Consider the following 23,061-nt stretch of genomic DNA (forward strand, 5'->3'; position numbering starts at 1 on the left):
AAAATCCATATTTTTTTTGTTTACAATATTAGTAATGAGGATCAAACATATGAATTCATATATACTACCAAAATCTGTCACCACTAGACCAAACCTAGTGGCTTAAAAAAAAATTAACCCAATAAATTTTAACAAGAAAGAATACAGTTTTGTCAAAAAAAAAAGAAGAAAAGAAAGAAAGAATACCATATAAAAATATAGGAACCAAAAAGAAAGTTGATAATTTTATTTATTTTTTTCTGATTCAAAGTTGGTAATTTTTTTATTTTTTTTAATATAAAAAGTTGGTAATTTTATGATGACCAAAAATATATTTAATTTTAAGAATTTTTTTAAAAAAATATTTCAGTATAAAAATAAATTATTTAAAAAACAAAGAAACTAAAACAAACGAGTCGGTGGGTTACAGTTACAAGGATTGTGAAATATGTGTGTATTTGAATCTTACGCTATGAATAAAAATTCATTCTTTCTTTTTCTTCTTCAAATCAAGAAACAAGAATCTATTTTTCTCCCATTTTCATCTCACCCAAAATTACACTTCCGATTCTTCCAAAATTTCTCGCATTCTCACCGATTCTTCCAAAATCACACTTCGAACTCACAATCTCCGCCGATTCTTCAATGATCAGTTGTGTGCATCTTCCGCATCCCGCGATTCTTCAATCAGAAATTTTCAATTCAATTTCTGAATCAATTGATTGCGGTACGAATTCTTGTTAATTTCATGTCTATTATATGGTTCTGAACATATATTTTCTGATTCGAGTGATTTTAGGGTTTTGATTTTTCTAATTTGATGTTATGTATGTTTAGGATTTGACATTTCAGATTTGATTTTAAGTCGATTTTCACTTTGCTTAGGGTTTTTCATCATCCTCATCAAGTTTGATTTATGCATGTTTTCGGTGACCTAAATGATTACTATTGCAATATTTGACTTCTTTATATATGATTGTTAGTTGTTTTTCTAAACAATTTTGTTGTGATAGATCAAAAATTGTTGCCTAATACATATGAAAAATATGGTTTGTGATTGATTTTGGTATGGCCATTGTGTAGTTTCTTTTGATTAGGATTAATTCTAAAATTTATACATTTCATGTTACAGGGCTGAGGTAGAAGGCTAAAAAGAGACCTATGATGTAAAAATAGGTGAAAAGTGGGCTATTAATTTATGTCAGTGATATGAAAATGTGGCTGGAAGTGGACTATTAATTAATGTTTGTGATATGTGGATAGCAAAAAAGATAGATACTCCATGATGCAATAATAGGTGAGAATGAGCTAATTTGTAGTGTGAGATTTATCAACATTGTGTGCTTTCTTATGATTTGATGAATTGGATTCGTTTATAACATTATATAAGCTACTTATTGACACAGTTCTGTTGCTGGTGGTATGAAGAGCAGGATCGTCGGTTCTTCCAGTTTGGAAATAATCTTAGACCTCCAGTTCTTCTTTTTCGAGGATCAGTAGGAGCTTACGCATATCTCAGATTGTTACGGGCAAAAAAAGTCTCAAACTTGACTATAAAGCAAGGTAATCTCAAACTTGACCATCATATATATATATTAACAACTTCATATATACTTATGCAGAGAAAAAATTTGCTTTTAGCATCTATAAATAACATGTTCTTGATCATTGGTTACTAATACTATGTTATATACTCATAACGATGACTTAATTAATAATTTGACCCATTTACTACGTGAAAGCAATTGTCCCTATATTTCGTAATTTTGTTGCTGCCTTAATTGCTATCGGTGTCCGATTTTCTATTAAAAAAATTATGAATTTTTATTCATAGTAATGCATGAATTGATGCATGTTCTGCTTTGATGATCCTTAGTCCCTAAATTCAATTTTGCAACTGCAATTAGAAGTGATTTTGCATTATGAACTTAATGACCCTTGTCCCTAATGTTACCTAAGTTTTTTAAGGGATGGATGCCTCAATGACACTTGAGGAAAATGCATTATGAATTTTTTATCCATAATGGAAAAGTTGGATGGTGGCTTTTTAGAAGTGATTTTACATTATGAACTTTAATTGAGGAAACATGTATTGTCCCAAAAAATTTCAATCTATTGCTTATTGGTTTATAATCAATACCTATTGTGAACAGTTTACGATGTTTTCATTACTGATTATTCAAAAACTTCCAATCTTCTTCTATAAAATGTGAATTTTCAAATTTTGTAAGAGATTGGTTATCTTGATGCCCAAAAAATGCTGGATAAATTACTTAATGACCCTAGTCCCTAAATGTGAAGTCTTGTTGTTGCCTTAATTGCTACTCAAAGCAATTGTCCCTATCGGTGTCCTCTTTTCTAATAAAAAAAATTATGTATTTTTATTCATAGTAATGCATTAATGGATATGTATTCTGCTTTGATGACCCTTAGTCCCTAAATTCAATTTTGCAACTGTAGTTATAAGTGATTTTGCATTATGAACTTAATGACCCTTGTCCTTAATGTTACATAAATTTTGTAAGGGATGGATGCCTCAGTGACCTGAATGACCCTCGAGGAAAATGCATTATGAATTATTTAATGCATAACGGAAAAGTTGGATGGTGGCTTTAGAAGTGATTTTATATTATGAACTTTAATTGAGGAATAATGTTCTGTCCCAAAAACTTTAAGTGTATGTTTGGTTTCAATTCTGGAGCATCCAGAATTGATTCTGGACGTGTAGAATTGATTCTGACTTGTTTGGTTTCTCAAAAGTAGAATTGATTCTGCCTCCAGAATTGATTCTACTTGAAGCTAGAAATCGTAGCTTCTGATTCTAGAATTGATTTTTACACTCAAATTTTTTGTTCAACTCACTTTTTCATGAATATATCCAAACATAAACCACTTCAGCTTAAAATCAATTTTGGCCAGAATCAATTTTACAGAATCAATTCTGCCAAAATCAATTCTCTCCGCCGCAGAACCAAACACACGCTAAATCTTCTGCTTATTGGTTGATAATAAATGCATACTGGGAATGACGATGGGTTTTATATTTTTTTCATTCTTGATTATTCAAATACCTTCAATCTTCTGCTTCATTAAAATGTGAAATATCAAACTTTTGAAAGGGATTGGATGTCTTGATGCCCAAAAAAACTGGATAAATTACTGAATGACCCTAGTCCCTGAATGGGAAATCTTGTTGTTGCCTTAATTGCTACTCAAAGCAATTGCCTCTATCGGTGTCCGCTTTTCTATTAATGATTTTTATTCATAATAATGCATGAATGGATATATATTCTGCTTTGACGACCCTTAGTCCCTAAATTCAATTTTGCAACTGCAATTAGAAGTGATTTTGCATTATGAACTTAATGACCCTTGTCCCTATTGTTACATAAGTTTTGTAAGGGATGGATGCCTCAATTACCCTTGAGAAAAATGCATTATGAATTCTTTATTCATGATGGAAAAGATTGATGGTGGCTTTATAAGTGAGTTTACATTATGAACTTTAATTTAGGAAACGTGTTCTGTCCACAAAACTTTCAATCTTCTGCATATTTTTTATAATAAATGCATATTGGGAATGATGATGGGATTTAGATTTTTCAATCTTGATTATTCAAATACCTTCAATCTTCTGCTTCAATAAATGTGAAATTTCAAATTTTGTAAGGGATCGAATGTCTTGATGCCCAAAAAATGCTGGATACATTATTGAATGACCCTAGTCCCTGAATGTGATATCTTGTTCTTGCCTTAATTACTACTCAAAGCAATTATCCCAATCGGTGTCCGCTTTTCTATTAAAAAAATTATGAATTTTTATTCATAGTAATGCATGAATGGATATATATTCTGCTTTGATGAAACTTAGTTCCTAAATTCAATTTTGCAACTGCAGTTAGACGTGATTTTGCAGTATGAACTTAATGACCGTTGTCCCTAATGTTACATAAGTTTTGTAAGTGATGGATGCCTCAATTAACTTCGAGAAAAATGCATTATGAATTCTTTATTCATAATGGAAAAGTTGGATGGTGACTTTAGAAGTGATTTTGCATTATGAACTTAATGGCTCTTGTCCCTGATGTTACATAAATTTTGTAATGGATGGATGCCTTAATGACCCTTGAGGAATATGCATTATGAATTCTTTATTCATAATGGAATAGTTGGATAGTGGCTTTAGAAGTGATTTTACAGTATGAACTTAATGACCCTTATCCCTAATGTTACATAAGTTTTGTAATTGATGGAGGCCTTAATGATATTTGAGGAAAATGAATTACGAATTCTTTATTCATAATGGAAAAGTTGGATCGTGGCTTTCAAAGCAAAGCAATTTTAATATGAAATTTTACTTAAAATGTGGAAGGTGTCGATTGTCAATCTATGACCCTAATTGTGCAATTGTCAATATTGGTATGGTATACATGATGAGCTCATTAACTTGAAATTCGACAATAAGATGGATAAAATGTTAAATATACTTTGTTCCATGATTTTTGTAAGGGATTGTCTTGGCGGCCGGAAAATGTTGGATGATGCATTTTATTGAGGAAACTTGTTCTGTTCCAAGAACTTTCAATCTTCTGCTTATTGGAAATTTCATTCCAACATATTTGCCTTGTTTGGTTTATAATCAATACCTATTGGGAACAATGATGGGTTGTCGATTTTTTAATTCTTGTGTATTCAAGAACTTTCAATTTTTGTAAGAGTTTAAATGTCTTGATGCGATGAACTTAATGACCCTAGTCACTGAATGTGAAAGCTAGTTGTTGCCTTAATTGTCACTCAACAATTGACTCTATCGTTGTCCTATATATGAACTTTTATTCATAATGCATGCATAGATATATAATTTGATTTGATGATCCTTAGTCCCTAAATTCAATTTTGCAATTGCAATTAGAAGTGATTTTCCATTATGTTCTTAATGACCCTATTCCTTAATGTTTCATAAGTTTTGTAAGGAATGGATTACCACAATGAGACAATGACCTCAGAGTTTAATGCATTATGACCCTAATCAATGGTATTTATTATCTTTTTAAAACCCTAATCGTGAAACAGTCACTGAGATGAATTTTTTTTTTTCATTATCTTTAAAGCGTGTTGTAAACATAAGCCCAGTTACTCAAAATTGTGGCCTAGTTCATGTAATGTTTGCAGTGCTAGAGGAATTTGGTTTGTGATTAATTTTGGTGGGGGCATTATGTGGTTTCTTTCGATTAGGCTGAATTCTAAAATATATACATGTGATGTTACAGGGCTGAGGTAGAAGTCGAAAAAGAGAGCTATGATGTAAAAGTAGGTGAAAAGTGGACTATTAATTTATGTTTGTGATATGAAAATGTTGCTGGAAGTGGAGTATTAATTTATGTTTCTGATTATGTTGCATGGATGAGGTAGAAAGCAAAACAGATAGATACTCCATGATGCAATAATAGGTGAGAAGGGGCTAATTTGTAGTGTGAGATTTATCAACATTGTGTGGTTTCTTATGATTTGATGACTTAATGAATTGGATTTGTTTATAACATTATATAAGCTACTTATTGACACAATTCTGTAGCAACTGACACATTTGTTTATATAACCCTGACCATTACTAGTTGGTTCATGCATTATGGGTAGTGGCACCATTGGTGTTCAATCCCTCTGTCTTTGATTGGTTAAAATTGTTTATAATTTTTTATGACATCATGAACTGCATATGGTATAGTGAAATTGTATTTGCTAAAGCTGAACAAATCTAGTGGTATGAAGAGCGGGATCGTCGGTTCTTTTTCCGGTATGGATATAATCTTAACCTGTAGTTCTTCTTTTTCGAGGATCAGTAGGAGCTTACACATATCTCAGATTGTTACGTGGAAAAAGTCTCAAAGTTGGCTATGAAGCAAGGTAATTTCAATTGTTAATGATGTACTATATATATATATATATATATATATATATATATATATATATATATATATATATATATATATGCGCTTATAGATAAGTGCTTATAGTTCATTTTAAGCTTTTGTATAACAAATGAATAATTTGTTTCTCTTTTTGATGTTTCCAACAGTGAGACACTAGAGGACTATTGTAGTAAAAAGATAAACTTAATGAACTTTAATTGAGGAAACATGTATCGTCCCAAAAATTTTCAATCAATTCCATTGTTGGCCCGGGAACAGCTCCGCCATGTATGCAGTGGCGCTAATCCTGGTGTTTGTAATGGCAGTGCTTGTGGAGTGGCTTTCATTCACTAACATTGTGAAACTCAAACCCGGGACTTCAAGCGACGTCGTTGATTTGCTTTTAGCATCTATAAATAACATGTTCTTGATCATTGGTTACTAATACTATGTTATATACTCATAACAATGACTTAATGAATAATTTGTCCCATTTACTACGTGAAAGCAATTGTCCCTATATTTCGTAATCCTGTTGCTGCCTTAATTGCTACTCAAAGCAATTGTCCCTATCGGTGTCTGCTTTTCTATTAAAAAAAATTATGAATTTTTATTCATAGTAATGCATGAATTGATACATGTTCTACTTTGATGATCCTTAGTCTCTAAATTCAATTTTGCAACTGCAATTAGAAGTGATTTTGCATTATGAACTTAATGACCCTTGTCCCTAATGTTACCTAAGTGGGCTATTAATTTATGTCAGTAATATGAAAATGTGGCTGGAAGTGGACTATTAATTAATGTTTGTGATATGTAGATAGCAAAAAAGATAGATACTCCATGATGCAATAATAGGTGAGAATGAGCTAATTTGTAGTGTGAGATTTATCAACATTGTGTGGTTTCTTATGATTTGATGACTTGATAAATTGGATTCGTTTATAACATTATATAAGCTACTTATTGACACAGTTCTGTTGCTGGTGGTATGAAGAGCAAGATCGTCGGTTCTTTTTCCAGTTTGGAAATAATCTTAGACCTCTAGTTCCTCTTTTTCGAGGATCTGTAGGAGCTTATGCATATCTCAGATTGTTACTGGCAAAAAAAGTCTCAAACTTGACTACGAAGCAAGGTAATTTCAATTGTTAGTGATGTAATATATATATATATATAGGGCTGCTAATTTAGACCCAGTTGGGTCTAAATTAGCAAGGTGCACCTTTTGAGTTGGACAAAAATACCCTTTCTTTTTTTAAAAAAAAAAAAAAAAAACATATTGGCGCTGATCCAGTGTCGCGTGCCTACCGCAGGACCACCATTACAGACCGTTGATTTCCATCAGACGGCCAAGAGATGATCTCATCATGGCTGTCGGATCAATCAGACAGTCCAGATCATCCATCTCCATGATAAGTCAGCGCGTGCACCACACTAGATCTGCGCCTGGAGAGAGAAAATTTCATTTTAAAAAAGCAGGACACGTGTCAACTGCTGGGTGGTTGGCGTGTTTTTTTTTTTCATTTAATACTTTAAACTCAATTATTTCGTTGTAAATTAATTTTTTATTTTTTTATTTTTATACCAAAATTCATAATTTTTTTTTGTCTACAAATAGAGACTTGGTTCGTTTGATTTGGACACAAAAAAAAAAACTCAATTTTTCACTACCTTTAATTATCTTTATATAATACTGTGAAACCATTTAGCTGGTAGAATGGTTTCACAGTATAACTCTCTGAAACCATTTTACTGGTAGAATGGTTTCAGTGAGTAATTTCTTAATTGTTTGCTTCTGAAACCATTCTGAAACCATTTAGCTGGTACAATGGTTTCAGAGCGTTGTACTTTGAAACCATTTCACTGATAGAATGGTTTCAGGGGAGTTGATTTTTAATTGTTTGTTTCTGAAACCATTTTACTGCTAGAATGGTTTCACAGTATAACTCTCTGAAACCATTCTTCCAGCTAAATGGTTTCAGAAGCAAACAATAGTTTTTAATTACCGTTTTATCTCATTTAATGAACGAAAAATAGTTTCAGGTCTCAAAAAATTTCATAAAATATACCAAAAGTTCCAGAATATTATCTAATATTTTATTAGAAACAAATAAAAAAACAATTGGTTTCAGAGTACAAATCTATGAAATTATTATTATTATTTGTTAAATGGTTTTAAATAATCAGCGGAATTTGTGAAAATAATTTCATGACTTGAACTATGGAGAGTGAGGTACACAAGAGGGTTCTAAATAATTCATAGTACTTTACATAAAATTTTGGAAATTTTTTATGGAATTATAATATTTTTAATTACCTTTTTACTCATTTAATTAACTAAAAATAGTTTCGGGTCTCCAAAAATTTCATACAATATATCAAAATTTCCAGAATATTATCTACTATTTTATTATGAAAAAATAAAAAAAAAATAGAGCCTCCCTGAGGCCGCACGCGCCCCCACGCGCCGCCGGTGAGAGTGGGCGTGGGCGACGCGCACTGTTCATCGTCCTTCCCACCCGTTTTATGCAGAAACGGGTCGTGCGACCCGGTATTTTGACCCGGTTCGATCTCCCTCAATACTCAACGAAACTCGACGTTCCTTATATGGATTTTGATCGTTTTTCAATTTTACAAAGGTTTCCGGTATTAGTTTTTGAAATCGGCGTTTGATTCGCACGTAAAATGAGGTCGAAATTTGGAAGAAATTTAAAAAATGTTATGGTTGTTGTTGTTGCATGGGAGGCGCGAGAAGTCATGGGGGCGCGCGTTCTGATGATGCAAATTACATATATGCCCCAGTTGCTCTATTGTTTCAAAAAAAAAAAATGGGTATTTTTGTCCAACTCAAAAGGTGCACCTTGCTAACTTAGACCTAACTAGGGTCTAAGTTAGAAAACCCCATATATATATATATATATATATATATATATATATATATATATATATATATATATATATATATATATATATATGCGATATACTCCCTCCGTCCCAAATTATAAGGAAAAATTGGTCAAAGAAAGTTGATGTATTTGGTTAAAATTTTGGACCAAATATATCAATTTTGTTTGACCAATTTTCCCTTATATTTTGGGACAGATGGAGTATATCTTTTTTATATAAGCAAGTCGGATTCTTTTTTACGAGACATAGCGTACCACTTGATAATTTTTGATATTTTATCCGTAAAATAATAAGAACAAGCCACATAAATAAATTTATGGCTCGTGTGGCTCAGCTTTTTTTAGAGCTTATACAATTTTTATATATTATTATAAGTTTGTCAAGCTAGTTTATGATAAAATAGCTTATAAAATTATTATTTTAACTAGTATAAATTTATAAAATAGCATAAAACCTAATTTATATTGCAAAAACTATTTGCATAAGCTCTAAAAAAAAGTTGGACCAAACGAGCTGTCATATTCACAACTAACTTGCTTAAGAAATCAAAATCTCTTTTGGATCAATATATATTAACGTCGGTGTATATAACATTACTCTAAAGTCTATATTATGTTTGCGTCTAAAAAATCTATATTAACTGACCCCGAACTTGATTAGACGGTCCAGTAAATCGGATATGTTGTCTCTAGAGAAGAACCAAAGATTCTATTACTATGAGGGAAAAAAAATCCTCTCACCTTTATATTTTAACACTTAACCCCTACAAATTTAATTGGACCGGGTATTTTACTATGAATGCGAATTATGAAACGAGATTTATTTTTCGCGCCTTTCAAAAGTCCTCACGTACCCCTTAAAATTATCAAACTAATCCCCTAATCTTCTAGAATACGACCACCGTTTGCATTATAAAATGTGAGTGTGTTAAAGATTCGACCCCTTAGAGTGTATCCACCCCTTGGGGGGTTTTTGAAAAAAACACGGCCGCATTCTAGAATGCGAACATGTTTTATGTGTTCCCTTTCTTGAATGCAAACCATGTTGTTTTATAAGGCGTGTCACCTTCTTCCCCCCATTTATGCGGTTAATAAAAAAACGTAATAGAAGAGCAAAACCCTCCCAGACCCTTAATACTCAAAAAGTTCGTCGAAATCGAAGGATTTTTTATTGTTTAGGGTCGCAATCAACAAAGAAGTGAAGATTAACATAAGGTAACCCCCCGCATTTGATCCTTTCTTGCATTGTCACTACCTTGTCACTGCTTCCCACGTGGCCAATCAGTTTTAATTGCATGAGAGACTATTTTTTCTACTGTCAATAGTTTCGCTAACTAGACTGCAAACCCTGCTCGTGATGTAGGATGTGAACTATGATTTTTCAATTTTACACACTCACATCATAGATAGCGAAGGGGGTAAATTGGGAGCGCCGGGGGGCGCAAGTGTAACGGGTGGCGCGAAAAGAAAATCTCATTAAAAACAATGTTAAATTATTAGAGAGAAGTTGCAAGATAATAATCCGGCTTTCGGTTATAAAAGTTGTACACAATGGGCCTATAATAAAAATGATGATGAATTTTTCTCTTTCCATCCCCTTGTTTCTTTTTATACCCTTGTTTTTCCATTTTTTTTTTCCTTTGTAAAACTTTGCGACACGTTTTACGAAGTTTTTCTAGTTCAAATTCGGAAAACACATTGTAAAGTTTTTTACCAAGCCAAAAAAATTCGAAAAAGATGTTCCAAAATATTCATTTAAGGACAAAAATGGAAATTAGAGCGTAGAAAAGAAACACGGGGTGCGAGAGAAAAATGATGATAATTGCTCAACAAACACCTATCACTTGGGTCAGGAGTAAATTTATGATTTATAAATATTGTAAAATTAGTTACTAAATCAAAAATGGATTTCCTAAATTATCTGTTAGAGTTTTCGACCGTCAGATAGAAATTATTGAGAGGGGTTGTTTAACTCTGTGAAATTAGTAGTGAAATTTAAACCTTCCGATCTAAAATTAATGGTCGAAATCCGTAACTATGTGATAGTGTATAACACATTATTAGTCCTGATCCTTAAATCAGTCTCGTAAAAATAGTTCAGTTGATAGTTACCGGGGACATTATTTTTTAAGAAAAAGTTACTAGGACATTAATATAGAGTATTACTTATTCTTACGAAACAACAGAACAATCACAAATCATCATTATATTTACTAGGGAGTATTATTTAATATGTTTTGTTGTTAAAAAATTATGGATCCCTAATATATCATAGAATAACGCAACTTAGTCGTTCTTTATTTAATTGTGTCTCTTCTACATATGTGTTTATCTAGACTTTAATTACATTCAGATAAGATGTGTCGAGATTTTCTCTATCAAATTAAACACTTTTATTTAAAGAGAAATATATAAACTCATGAAATAAAATAATATAAATAATATTATTTCATTTCATAAACTTAACCATATCTCTAATAGATGTATATATATATACTACTCTGTCCCAAAATATAAGGGAAAATTGGTCAAAGAAAGTTGATGTATTTGGTTAAAAATCTGGACTAGATACATCAATTTTAGTTGACCAATTTTCCCTTATATTTTGGGACGGAGGGAGTATCTGTTAAATAGAGACAACTCATTTCCAAATCACCCATGAGAAATTTGAAGAGAAATTTGAACATTCCTAACACGATTGTTCCCAATTCTATGCTTAGGAACATGAATAGTGAGCACACCATTATCCATATAAGTCTTAACATGATCAACCTTAGAATTCTCAGGCAAAGTAACACGATGAACAAAATGACCACTAGCACTCTTCTCACAAATGATACATAGTACTCTATCATCATCAACTTCAACTCGAACATCGTTTCGCTTGAGTCCCGGAAGATGTGCTTTGTAAGCTTCATGAGTTTCTTTCCACTCTATGTGAGTGTTAAGAATTGGTGATGGTACGTTGTAGAAAGCTGTTGTTGTTAAATGAGTTTCATAACCATGTTTTTGTTGGTATGATGGGTTGTGCCATGTTTGGTTATGATGATTTTGTTGTGGTTCTGATCTTCTTCGACCAAAGTTGCTTGTGGGAAAGAGAGACATTTTTTTTATGGTGTTATATGATGAATTAGATGGTTTGATAGTGCTTGTGTTGTGTGCAATGTGAGTGAAGAAACACTTATTTAAAAGGAAATTAAGAGATTAATGTGATTTTGAATAACAATTTTTATGGTTATTATTTAGAGCATCTTGAGATTGGACAATTCAAATGAGAGAATCCACTTTATTTTGCACTAAGATGGAACAATCACAAATCATTTGATTCTAAACGTGTGTTTTATGTATGTAAATTGATATTAGTTAAAAATTAGTTGAATTAGATTTATTCAATGTAAAAATAAAAAAGTTGAATAATAAAGTTGAAAATAAAAATTATATTCGGACAGACATAAGGTATCAATTTAAACTTCAATTTTGAATGTAAAGTAGATTATTTTTTTTATTTTTTTTTAAATTCAGACTTAAAAGAGTGGATATCTAATCCATAGTCTCGTTTGTGTTTAATTTACTGTTTTTTATTTATGTTATCGTTTCTTATCTTAAATTCAATGAACAATGTTGTTGTATAATTTAAAAGTCCATGTTTAATCTCTTAAATTTACAAGATGGTTCACTATGTAACTTGTAACACCAAACCCATTATTTATATATTTCTACCTTAGTAAAATATTTTTCAAAATACGCAACGGAAAATCACAATCCAATTTATAGAATATCAGTTTAAGTATTACATTCTTCAACTAAAATAATACTAATGTAGTTAATTAGTAAAAATGCTTGTTTATACAAATTTTTCAATCAAATAATATATTTATTGATTATACAAAATAACCTAGACAATAGACTTTATATACAATATAAAACCATTTTTCCCGTGTCACAATCAGAACGGAGCTTCACCGATGACTCGACATCGATAACCACAAAACCTGTGAATCTGGACCCCTAACGGTCCAGCACATAACACAAAGCATGAGAGTTAGATCACATAATCAAAATATAAGTGTAAGTAAAACGGTACTAAAATATTTCTTCATAAAACATGCATAATCATACATTATACATATACATCATCATCTATCATTCAATTATAAGTTCTAGATCATTAAAATCAAACATCACTTCATCGAATAGCAATAAGCACACTTAGCAAAGTATATGTCACATAACAATTATCACATAAATGCAAACATATGTGTCACATATCAAATATCAAATAATGTACACATATCCTAATGCAATTTAATGCCACAATCTTCATGCTATGTCCCCTAGACATATCTAATGCATGTGGTACCATCGTCTTTATTAGAGTATCTCACCTCTAATATTCGTCTTTATCGGATAAATATAATCCGATATCCGTCTTTATTGGAATATCCAATATACATCAACAATTCATGAATGCATGTATGTAATTCATGTATTCACACTCACACAATTAGCATTTTGCTCGTCATTTATAATGTGGAACACTATCCGACATTTCGTCTTTATTAAGATAACATTATACCTTAATATGCGTCTTTATCGAATAACATAATTCGATATACTTCTTTATTAGAATAACATGATTCTAATATTATTCTTTATTAAGTTAATTAACCCCTTAATATACTTCTTTTGACATTTAAACAAACATCATTAACACAATCAAAAACAATCATATTCCACAAATATAATCAACAATTCATCACAATACAATTAATCATGGTTATAAACACCTAATTGCATGTTAGGATACCTTAAATCCATGTTACAAGTGCCTAATTGCACTTTAAAACATCAACAAAATATGTTCTGCACAGTATTGGTCGCTTAGCGACGGCCTAGCGAGGGATGGCGAACAAAGTCAGTACATGGACAGCTTCTGGCGAGCGACAGCGAGTTGGTCGCTTAGCGAGGGCCTCTGGTCGCTCAGCGAGGGCCTCAGGATAGCAGCAGTCGCCACCTGTTCGCTAAGTGAAGGCTTAGCGACGGCCTTCTGACAGCAATGTTCAAACTTCGTGTTTTTCACACCAAATCACCCAAAAATCCCATTTTTCATGTTATAAATCCCAAATAAGTTTATTTTCATGTACATAACATATATATAAACATAAAAGGACGGATTGATTCTCAGATCTACATCAAATACATCGAAAAAGTAAGGATTGAACACTTTTTCATCAAAACTCTCAAGAACACAAAGTTCTTGAGTTTAATCTTTCATAAACTTCATTTTTAACCATTAAATTCGTTCATTCATCTTGTTAAAAGCATGGTAAGCATGTTATGAACCTTAGAATCGATTTTCATCAAGAAAATCCATTCGAAACTAAAACGAAAATGGGGTGGAGGAAGTTCGGGTGAGGAGAAATCGACATTCTCCCCTTCCTCGTGTCACCCACGACTATGAAACCTACTCTCATACCTTAATCCGACGAAAGCTCAACGATTGCTCCTCGAATCTCTCCTCCAAGCTCTTGCCCTAGCTCCTTGCTCTCCCTTCTCTCTAGCTCTCTTGACAATTATGAATGAAATGAGCTCTTTCTCTCTCTAAGGGCTTTACATAGCGCCCCCCTCCTTAAGTCCAAGGCTCATTGGGCCTCAAGCCCAATTGCTTGGCCCAACTCGTGTTAACTCTCACTAACTCGCGCGTTAACTAAATTTCTCGATAAATAACTTAAAGTTACTATCTTACATAAAAGTCACGTCACCAAATAAATAAACACTTACATAGTGAATAATAAATTTGGGTGGGTGGGGTAGCTCAGTTGGCACTTGCTGACTGAGCAGGTGTAGGCTGTTGGTCAGGGGTTCGATCCTTGGCAGCAGCAATTGTAGTATTTTCTTTGTAAATAAGTTGGTGGTACTTATAAACCATCAACTTTTAAAATAAAAAAAAATAATAATAAATTTGGGTCGTTACATAACTAGTGCACTATGTAGGGTTTCACGAGTTAATTAGTGAATCTTTCCGTTACAAGTTTTGCATAAGCAGGAAATGGAAAGACAAATTGAATATAGAGATTTTTATTAAAAGTTTGGACAACAAAATTGCATAAAAAAACAAGTTTATTACAACAAACTTTCTCAAAACATTAGACATGAAAATTACATCAAATTTAATTAACAATGAGAACGGTAAATAGAATCTTCTTTTATGGGCTCCTCTTGTCAATGTTTGCCCTCTTAATGGAGAAGAACAAAACTCCTTTTGATACTGCAGGTTGCACCTTAAAGGTCAAACTTCTATTTTCAGTCACCGACACTTAGCTACTTTCAGTCATGGATTTTTTTTTCTACCGCCTACAAGTTCGTGGGTTAAAATGCATACTCAGATTTTTTTTTCTACCGCCTACAATTTTTTTTCCTTCCAGATTTTACTATTTTACACATTCGCTACATAACCTGAGAGGTGGGTCGGAAGGAGGTAAAATTAATAGCTTAGAGGACTCTTGAGAAGCTCCGGAAACGCGAAAAGAAATTTTTTCCCTCTCTATAGAGGCTCAGCCCAAATATCTTTGGTCCAACAAATTGACACATGTAAGTACGGTACAGATCAAGTTGCATGTTTCTTCCGAAAAGATCACGCTTTAGCAGTTTAGTAAATGTTTCTTCGCCACAATGGCACAATTAGTGTCGTAAACTTGAAGCTAATAAAGCATAAATGCCATTCACCACTTTGATTATTAAAACAACTCAGAAACAATTAATTATTATAGATAAGAATAGAATAATAATTGTTCGCTGCTCTAATCACTACATATATGGATTACTTCTCATGATTTATTCTATTTTATATTCACTAATAATGTGGTACAACTTTACTTTACTTGAAACCGGTTCTAGTTGACAACAATTTTTTACTAGATTTTATTTACCGCGGTGGATTATCACGCCCCTTTTCATGTGAACTAGAGAATTAATATAAGAAAAAGAAAAACTAATTTGAAAAAACTCACCTAGTTATGTGGTTGCTTTCAATGAGACTGAATTACCTGCTGCTGGTGAGCTTATTTAAATAAGTTGAGAACAACTTATGGACAAACTATTTCCATACGCTCTTACCAACGGTCTCGCAAGTATTAATGTCAGTATACAACATCAAATAAGGCAATCCACATAAACCTTTATGGAATAGTAAAATAGTACTTATTGAATTGAAAGGACTAATGTAAAGAGACAACAAAATTCTTAAACATTACCTGAATTTAGAATTCTGTTTCTCAAACAAAACATCTTCAGAACTCTTAGCAGATACATAGAAGTTAGGTCCATCAACTCTAAGGCTTTCAAAGAATGGAGAAGCAATGAAGTGAGGTGTGTAAGATTTTATAGAAGAGAAAGGACCAAGTTTAAGCTTAGTATCAGAAGGAAGATTAAAGATTAATTTAGATAATGAATGAAGTTGGTTACAAAGATCTTTTGATATCTCATGATTAATTATGTGGAAAAATCCCCAATCTTTGCAAGATTTAGAGAGAGTTGTTAAAGAAGATGATTGTAATGGTTCATAAATGTCTATAATAGGAAGATCAACATAAAGATATGAATTGGACATTGTTGAAATTTGGGGGATTTAGGTGAAAAGATAGGAGAAAATAATAAGGAACAATAAAATATTATTGATAATAATGTCAATAACCCTAATTACAATATTTACATTACTATTTACATTAATAAAATAGTATGACTACCTTGGTATTTATAACCAATTGAATAAACTTAAATCTAAACTAAATCCCTTTATTATAGGGCTAAGAATAAACAAACCAAATCATAGAGATATTTTCTCAACAAATAATATAATATTTTCTATATTCTAACACTCCCCCTCAAGCTAAAGCTTACTAAGCTTTAAGCTTGTTACAAAATTAACCCTAAAAATAAATTAAATCCATTGATAGCAAGCCATAAAGAGCAGCAATCAAAGAAGTAGTAAAGCAGCGACCGAAGAGATGAATCCATATCAAATTAAGTAAAAATGTCCACAGATTAAAGTATCACAAACGGGGTATGCCCGCGGATTAACGTATCACAAACGGGGTATGCCCGCGGATTAAGGGAAAACAAACGGGGTATGCCCGCGGATTAAGGTATCACAAACGGGGTATGCCCGCGGATTAAGGGATCACAAACGGGTTATGCCCGCGGATTAAGGGATAACAAACGGGGTATGCCCGCAAATTAAGGGAAAACAAACGGGGTATGCCCGCGGATTAAGGTATCACAAACGGGGTATGCCCGCGGATTAAGGATCACAAACGGGGTATGCCCGCGGATTAAGGGATAACAAACGGGGTATGCCCGCAAATTAAGGGATCACAAACGGGTAACTGTGGTTAAAGGTAACAGGACCGCGGATTAAAGAATCACAAACGGGTAACGGGATTAAAGGTAACGGGACCCGCGGATTAAAGAATCACAGACGGGTAACAAAATAAAAAGAAATTTCAATGACGGCTAGGGTTTATATGAAAAAAAGTTAAAGCATATATGAACAAAAAGGTAAGTAAAACGAAGAATAATCGAGAGTTAAATCTCGGGGAAAATTGCAGCGGAATTATGTTTCAAGGTGGATACCATGGCTCTGATACCATGTTGAAATTTTGGGGTAATTTAGGTTAAAGAATAGGAGAAAATAATAAGGAACAATAAAATATTATTGATAATAATGTCAATAACCCTAATTACAATATTTACATTACTATTTACATTAATAAAATAGTATGACTACCTTGGTATTTATAACCAATTGAATAAACTTAAATCTAAACTAAATCCCTTTATTATAGGGCTAAGAATAAACAAACCAAATCATAGAGATATTTTCTCAACAAATAATATAATATTTTCTATATTCTAACAGACATTATCATTTTTATTTAGGATATGAAAAAAGAGATAATGGTATATTGTTACCAAAGTTTTGTGCTATTTAATGTATAAAAGTTTGATCAGAAATTTGGAGTTGAAGAATGATAAATATAAAAAGAAACAGTTAAGAAGTGCCAACAAAGATATGTAGCATATTAAAGCTAAAACAAAACTAACTTGTGTTAGGTGCTTTTGCTTAGAGTCAATAGGTTATGAAATGAATTATTGTGGAAATTAATGATTGGCTTTAACTGAATCATGGATTAGTGGGCTAAGTGGAGTCTATGACCATGATTTAATTAAAAATTATTTCTATAAAAATAATCAGCAAGGGTAGAATAAGTATACAAATTATGTTGCTTAAAGTTCATATGCAGATATGTAACTAGTAATACTGGTTTCATTTTAAATTTTCAATTGCAATTTCAATTGCACATAAATGTAATATCTAACAATAGTTATCAAATGACAAACCAGCAAACAAAATATACCACACTATATTACTGCCTATACTGTAGAATTGGCTTTAATCTACTATTACCAAGAGTCTCAAAATTGTGTGGTTTCTTTCAAATATACTATATAACTATATATAACTATATATGCATGTAGCACTTGCAGGACTTTGCCAGCATCACTCCTGGTCCAGAGGAGTCTCATTAAGGTTAATAGAAGAACTGCTTTTTGTGATGGTAGTAGTGTTTGTGGATTTTGGGGTTTCTAATGGAGGGGAAAATGGTCCTGTGACACATGCCAAAGTAGTATTGCTCACAGCGCGCCTCTCTGCCAGTGGCTTAACAGGAGAATAAGGGCATGGTAGGGACAATGGCAAGTTAGGAGTATGAGATTTGGAGATAAGCTTGGGAGGTGCGGTGGTAGAAGAGGAAGCTGAGCCTGGGGTTAGGACCAAAGTGTGTTCATCAAGGTTGGCCACAACACGTGGAGACATACTCATATTTGGCCACTTAAAGGTCCCTCTTGGTTTGCAAATTTGGAAACCACTTTTCAGTCTTGTTATCTTTGTTGCCCTGTCCTCTACTGCTCTACTTCCTAGCATTTGTGTGTCTGCTGATTTTGTTTCTTTGTAATTGTTCCAATTTTTCTTCTCCCTTGTCTTCTCCACAATGTTTTCCGTCATTGATGTTGGTCCTAGCAATAACGTTTGTGGTGTCAATGATTCTGACATTATTGGTTCATTCAGCTTTCGCAGTTGATCCTGCATCAGTGGCAAGCATATTCCATTCCATAAAGCTTGAAAGAGAAATATTATAAAATACAACCGAATTTCATTATACTGATGTCCAGACTTGTATCAATATATCATTTGTTTTTTATACTTCTGTTAATACTCTATAGAACACTTTAGACTAATACATAATTTTTCTAGGGGAAAATACAAAGCAATCATTAGCATCAATATTATTTTATTTGGTTACAATAGCATCATTATTTTGCAATGAAAACATTCAATCAGCTAGCACTCAATAAAATACAGAGTTTATGTTACCTCCATGCCATTCAAAGCCAGAGAAATTTCTCGTAGTTGTTCTTCAATTTTAGCCTTTTTATGAACCAGCTCCACATAAATCTCCTACAATAAAAAAGATAGAAGTATTAATAGGGTGTTGTCTATATGTCATGTGACCTCCCAATCCCAACTTTACTATTCATGTTAGCAATAAGCTGGACCTACTATGCTCCCCCTCACCTGCTTAGAAACCTGAGAACCATAGTCCTTACAATTCAAACTTGACAAACAAGAACTAGGAGTAGCCACAGTGACCAATGCTTCCTTTTCTTTCTTTGATGCAAGCACCTGCATATCTCTGTTTGTAGATCAAGAAAGTAACCAATAACTCAAAATCAATAGAATAGCTAATAATATTAGTCATTCAATAACAAAAATTGGATAAATTGGCAATACCGTTTCAGCTTATTTATTTCCTCCTTTATCTTTCTGATTTCATTACTAGTAACATGATCTGGTGAAATGCTGTCGCCAGGCTTCCATCCAGGGGGAGGAGTCCAGTAAGGGTCTTGGACACCTATTTCCTTTCTTATATCAGCAAGATCAGCACTCTCTAACCAGTACTCCATTAAGCCTTCCGCATTGTGCCGCCTTCTAAATCTTTCAACTCCTCCAGGTGCCACTTTTCCAGCCATGTGCTTCAGCAAATGATCAAGTAAACCTGTGTCACCGATATACTTTCGTGCTTCTGATCTCAAGTCTGGCCTCATTATTGGATTTCCATACACGGCTTCTTTTTCCTTCAAAACATTCAATATGCTCTCCTCGGCCAGCTTATACCTTCAAATGTACAAGGTAACAAATAACATACAGCAAATTAGTAACTAACATCTATTAAACCAAGTAAAAAACTGAACTGTATACTGAAAAATGTTATTTATCTGTATACTAATAACCATTTACCTCTCAGCAGACCATCTGTCAATAGATATTTTTCGCTTCTTTTTGCCATAAACGACGAGTTGTTGCTCCTTGGTGTTGTTTACTGCTTTTGTAGACTTTTTAGCCCCACTGCTACAACTCACACCTTGTTTTTTCTTGCATTCACGAGTCATCCTCGGTACTCCAAAAGGAGCCACCTTTACAGCCTCCATTTCTTCTTCAACAATCGTTCTTTTCTTCTTATTAGTCCATTCCCTGGGTGCAAAAGTAACTCCTTTTTCCTTATGAAGTTTACGCAAAGATTCAACCTTTTTCTCCTCACAACGGCCAAAGAACCGAACTTGCCGGCGTTGGCCCCACTGCACCATACCCACCGTGAACTTGAGTTCAGACCAACATGAACCCTGCTTGGAAACCAAACTAGTAGCTGCATCATTGATAACTGGAACTGGACTGTCATGGTTTTGAAAGTTTTCTTTAGTAGGAGAGGCCCAGAAGCTCCATGAGTTTCTTCTTTGAGTAAATTCCTCGTATGTGATGCTCCTGCAAAGTGTTTTGATGGCGAATTCGACTCTGATCACATACTTCTCATCAAGTTCAGGGATTTTCTTCCAAAAGCTTTGGTCGTTGAAGTGCGTGCAAAGAGAGTCGAGGCTTGGATACCTCAGATATACTTGTCCCTCCCCTGTGCCACTGACCTAAAAGAATTCAACATCCAGTATATGAAACCCAACAAAGATGATAATGTTAGAGCTATGTAAAATGCTCGAAAAGGAGCTTTGCAAAAGACAGAGAGGTTTTCATATTACCATTACAATGTTCACACATTTTACTTCAACAGGACAATCAGGTGGAAGGTTGGAATGGTCAATTTCATAGAATCGACCTACATTAAACTTCTCAGGAGCCCCTGCAATATTTGTTGACAGTTTATTTCAAAATGTGACACTTGGTCAGAAATGTGGAAACAGTGGTACTATAACAAAATTCACAAAAAAACTAACATGTACTCTATGTTATATACAATTATTAGCATTAATGAAGTTAGCAAATTAGACAATGTAAACATACTACTATCAATATAAATTTATCAATGTTATAGATGCCATTTAAAGGGATATTACCTAAGCTTATGCCCTCGTCGACATGGGCGTCGTCCTCTTCCTGCTTCAGAGTAAAAGGAACACAGATTAAAGAGTAAATTGGGCACAAAGTGTGCGAAATTCAGTACTCAAGAGCAAGTCTGATACAAAGAGATCAATCAATAACAAGCTAAAGCCTTCCTTTTAGCAGTGAGCAAAAACAACACTACTAAAGAACCTATACTAAACTATCAGGGATAAGCACCAAGGCTAAGGAAGATAAGTAACACTACATAGGTGACAGGCATTATAAACAGATGCTATTGCAGACCAGTACCAGAGAACCATACATCAGGATCAACACTGTCAGCATAGATTATAGCAAGAGTCTGCTGAAGGACCTGAGTTATTGATCCACCCATAGACTCAGCACAGCAAAAAGCTATACTAGCAGCAGGCATTCGGAAAATATTACGCTTTGGGATCTCGCGTCACGCCATTAAATAAACTCTCGGGCTTCAGAAGCAGAATCACTTCCGTCCCAAGACAGCCGAGCAGTGACCTTATGAGATTCAACCAAAAATGAAAAAGTATCGTCGTATCGTATCACTACATGTCTGATCACCTATGTCTCCTCTCCTTACATATTGAATTTACAACATTCCAAAGAATGCCAAACAATCATTCCTCATTTATAAATATAAACAACATACTACTATCAATAAAAAAAAATTCATGACTAAATATTTGCAATTACATTGTGTAACCAACTGTGTACATACAAAATCAAACACTAGTAACTATTATTATATGCTTTATTTAGTCACGCTGCAATGGGTATATGCAGCATTCATTAAGATCCCAAAGGAAAATGGGTCCCACCGCATTGAAAAGTTATTCACTTTTTTCAACAACAAATCAACAGAATCAGGTGCATGAATTTGTATGTGTGTGATTTCTTGACTAAAAAATCAACAAGAGAGAAACGCACCAAATCTTGAGCAGCAGCAACGAAATCACAATCAGCATCATAAGAACTGTCCTCCATAATCTGCACAACAAAATCAATGATGGTAACTAATTAATTTCATCACAGAAAAAAAAAAAAAAACACCAACAATTAAATTAACACATACTATATACTAGTACTTAGATTTATTAATTAATTAATCAACGTAAAATAAACCTAAACATGAACAAATAAAGCATTAAACGAATCTAAACAAAAAATGAAAAGAAAACTTGTACTGAACTGAATCAGTGATAGTGAAGGAAAGAAACAAAGCCAAATTTGTGCATGACTGAAAGAGGAGAAAAAAATACACCGTACAGAACAAATAAGCTTTAAATGTATCGGAAAAATCAATTATGAATCGAATATTTGAAATATTAAAGCAAAATGAAGTTAAAAACCGGATCTATTAGTGAACCAAATCAATTAGTTGAATGAAATGAAGTTAATCAACAGTGAAATAGTATGTATGCAACAATATGAGGATCGATTGAACAAGTAATCAACAGTGTAATGCAAATGTCGGTTGAAAAAGAAGCAGCAATGAAGATAGAAAAAGAAAGGAAGAAAGAAAAGGTGAAGAAGTAGAGAGGAATGAATAGTACCAAACGATGTTTTCGGAAAAGTAGAATTGGTTGTGTTGAGAGAGAGAGAGAGAGAGAGAGAGAGAGAGAATGAAGATGGAATTGGTTGTGTTGTGGTGTGAGCGAGCGAGGAATGCATTGCATTGCATTGCAATGATGATATAAGTGATTCCTCTCTCTCTCTCTCTCGTTCGCGCGCGATTGTGTGAAATTAAGCAAAATGTTAAACCCTGAGATTGAACCACCAACACACA

At 33.2% G+C, this 23,061-nt stretch overlaps 3 protein-coding genes and 1 long non-coding RNA gene across 6 annotated transcripts; 1 reads left to right on the forward strand and 3 right to left on the reverse strand.

Annotated features, from left to right (window-relative positions):
- The first annotated feature begins 437 nt into the window (after positions 1–437).
- LOC123885077 lies at positions 438–6,469 on the forward strand. 3 transcript variants are annotated; one of them, XR_006801070.1, is made up of 5 exons: positions 438–706; positions 1,112–1,276; positions 1,386–1,542; positions 5,250–5,883; positions 6,056–6,469. It is a non-coding gene; the product is annotated as an uncharacterized LOC123885077 (long non-coding RNA). The 3 variants fall into 3 exon arrangements; XR_006801072.1 differs by having other exon boundaries at positions 1,408–1,542; XR_006801071.1 differs by having other exon boundaries at positions 1,413–1,542.
- Positions 6,470–11,420: 4,951 nt separating this feature from the next.
- LOC123885075 (18.1 kDa class I heat shock protein-like) lies at positions 11,421–11,975 on the reverse strand. Its single transcript, XM_045934297.1, has one exon. It carries the CDS (start codon positions 11,897–11,899, stop codon positions 11,447–11,449), a length of 453 nt encoding a protein of 150 aa, XP_045790253.1. The 5' UTR covers positions 11,900–11,975; the 3' UTR covers positions 11,421–11,446.
- Positions 11,976–16,043: 4,068 nt separating this feature from the next.
- On the reverse strand, positions 16,044–16,403 carry LOC123886319 (gibberellin 20-oxidase-like protein). The gene has a single exon (XM_045935648.1). It carries the CDS (start codon positions 16,401–16,403, stop codon positions 16,044–16,046), a length of 360 nt encoding a protein of 119 aa, XP_045791604.1.
- A 1,610-nt stretch (positions 16,404–18,013) lies between these two features.
- On the reverse strand, positions 18,014–23,008 carry LOC123885078 (protein DYAD-like). The gene is made up of 9 exons (XM_045934299.1): positions 22,829–23,008; positions 22,203–22,262; positions 21,254–21,293; positions 20,939–21,039; positions 20,151–20,827; positions 19,644–20,027; positions 19,428–19,545; positions 19,227–19,310; positions 18,014–18,935 (listed from the first exon to the last, which is right to left on the reverse strand). Exons 1-9 carry the CDS (start codon positions 22,949–22,951, stop codon positions 18,354–18,356), a joined length of 2,169 nt encoding a protein of 722 aa, XP_045790255.1. The 5' UTR covers positions 22,952–23,008; the 3' UTR covers positions 18,014–18,353.
- Between the last annotated feature and the right edge of the window lie 53 nt (positions 23,009–23,061).

Source organism: Trifolium pratense, linkage group LG5 (assembly GCF_020283565.1).
Source record: "Trifolium pratense cultivar HEN17-A07 linkage group LG5, ARS_RC_1.1, whole genome shotgun sequence".
Lineage (NCBI taxonomy): Eukaryota > Viridiplantae > Streptophyta > Magnoliopsida > Fabales > Fabaceae > Trifolium > Trifolium pratense.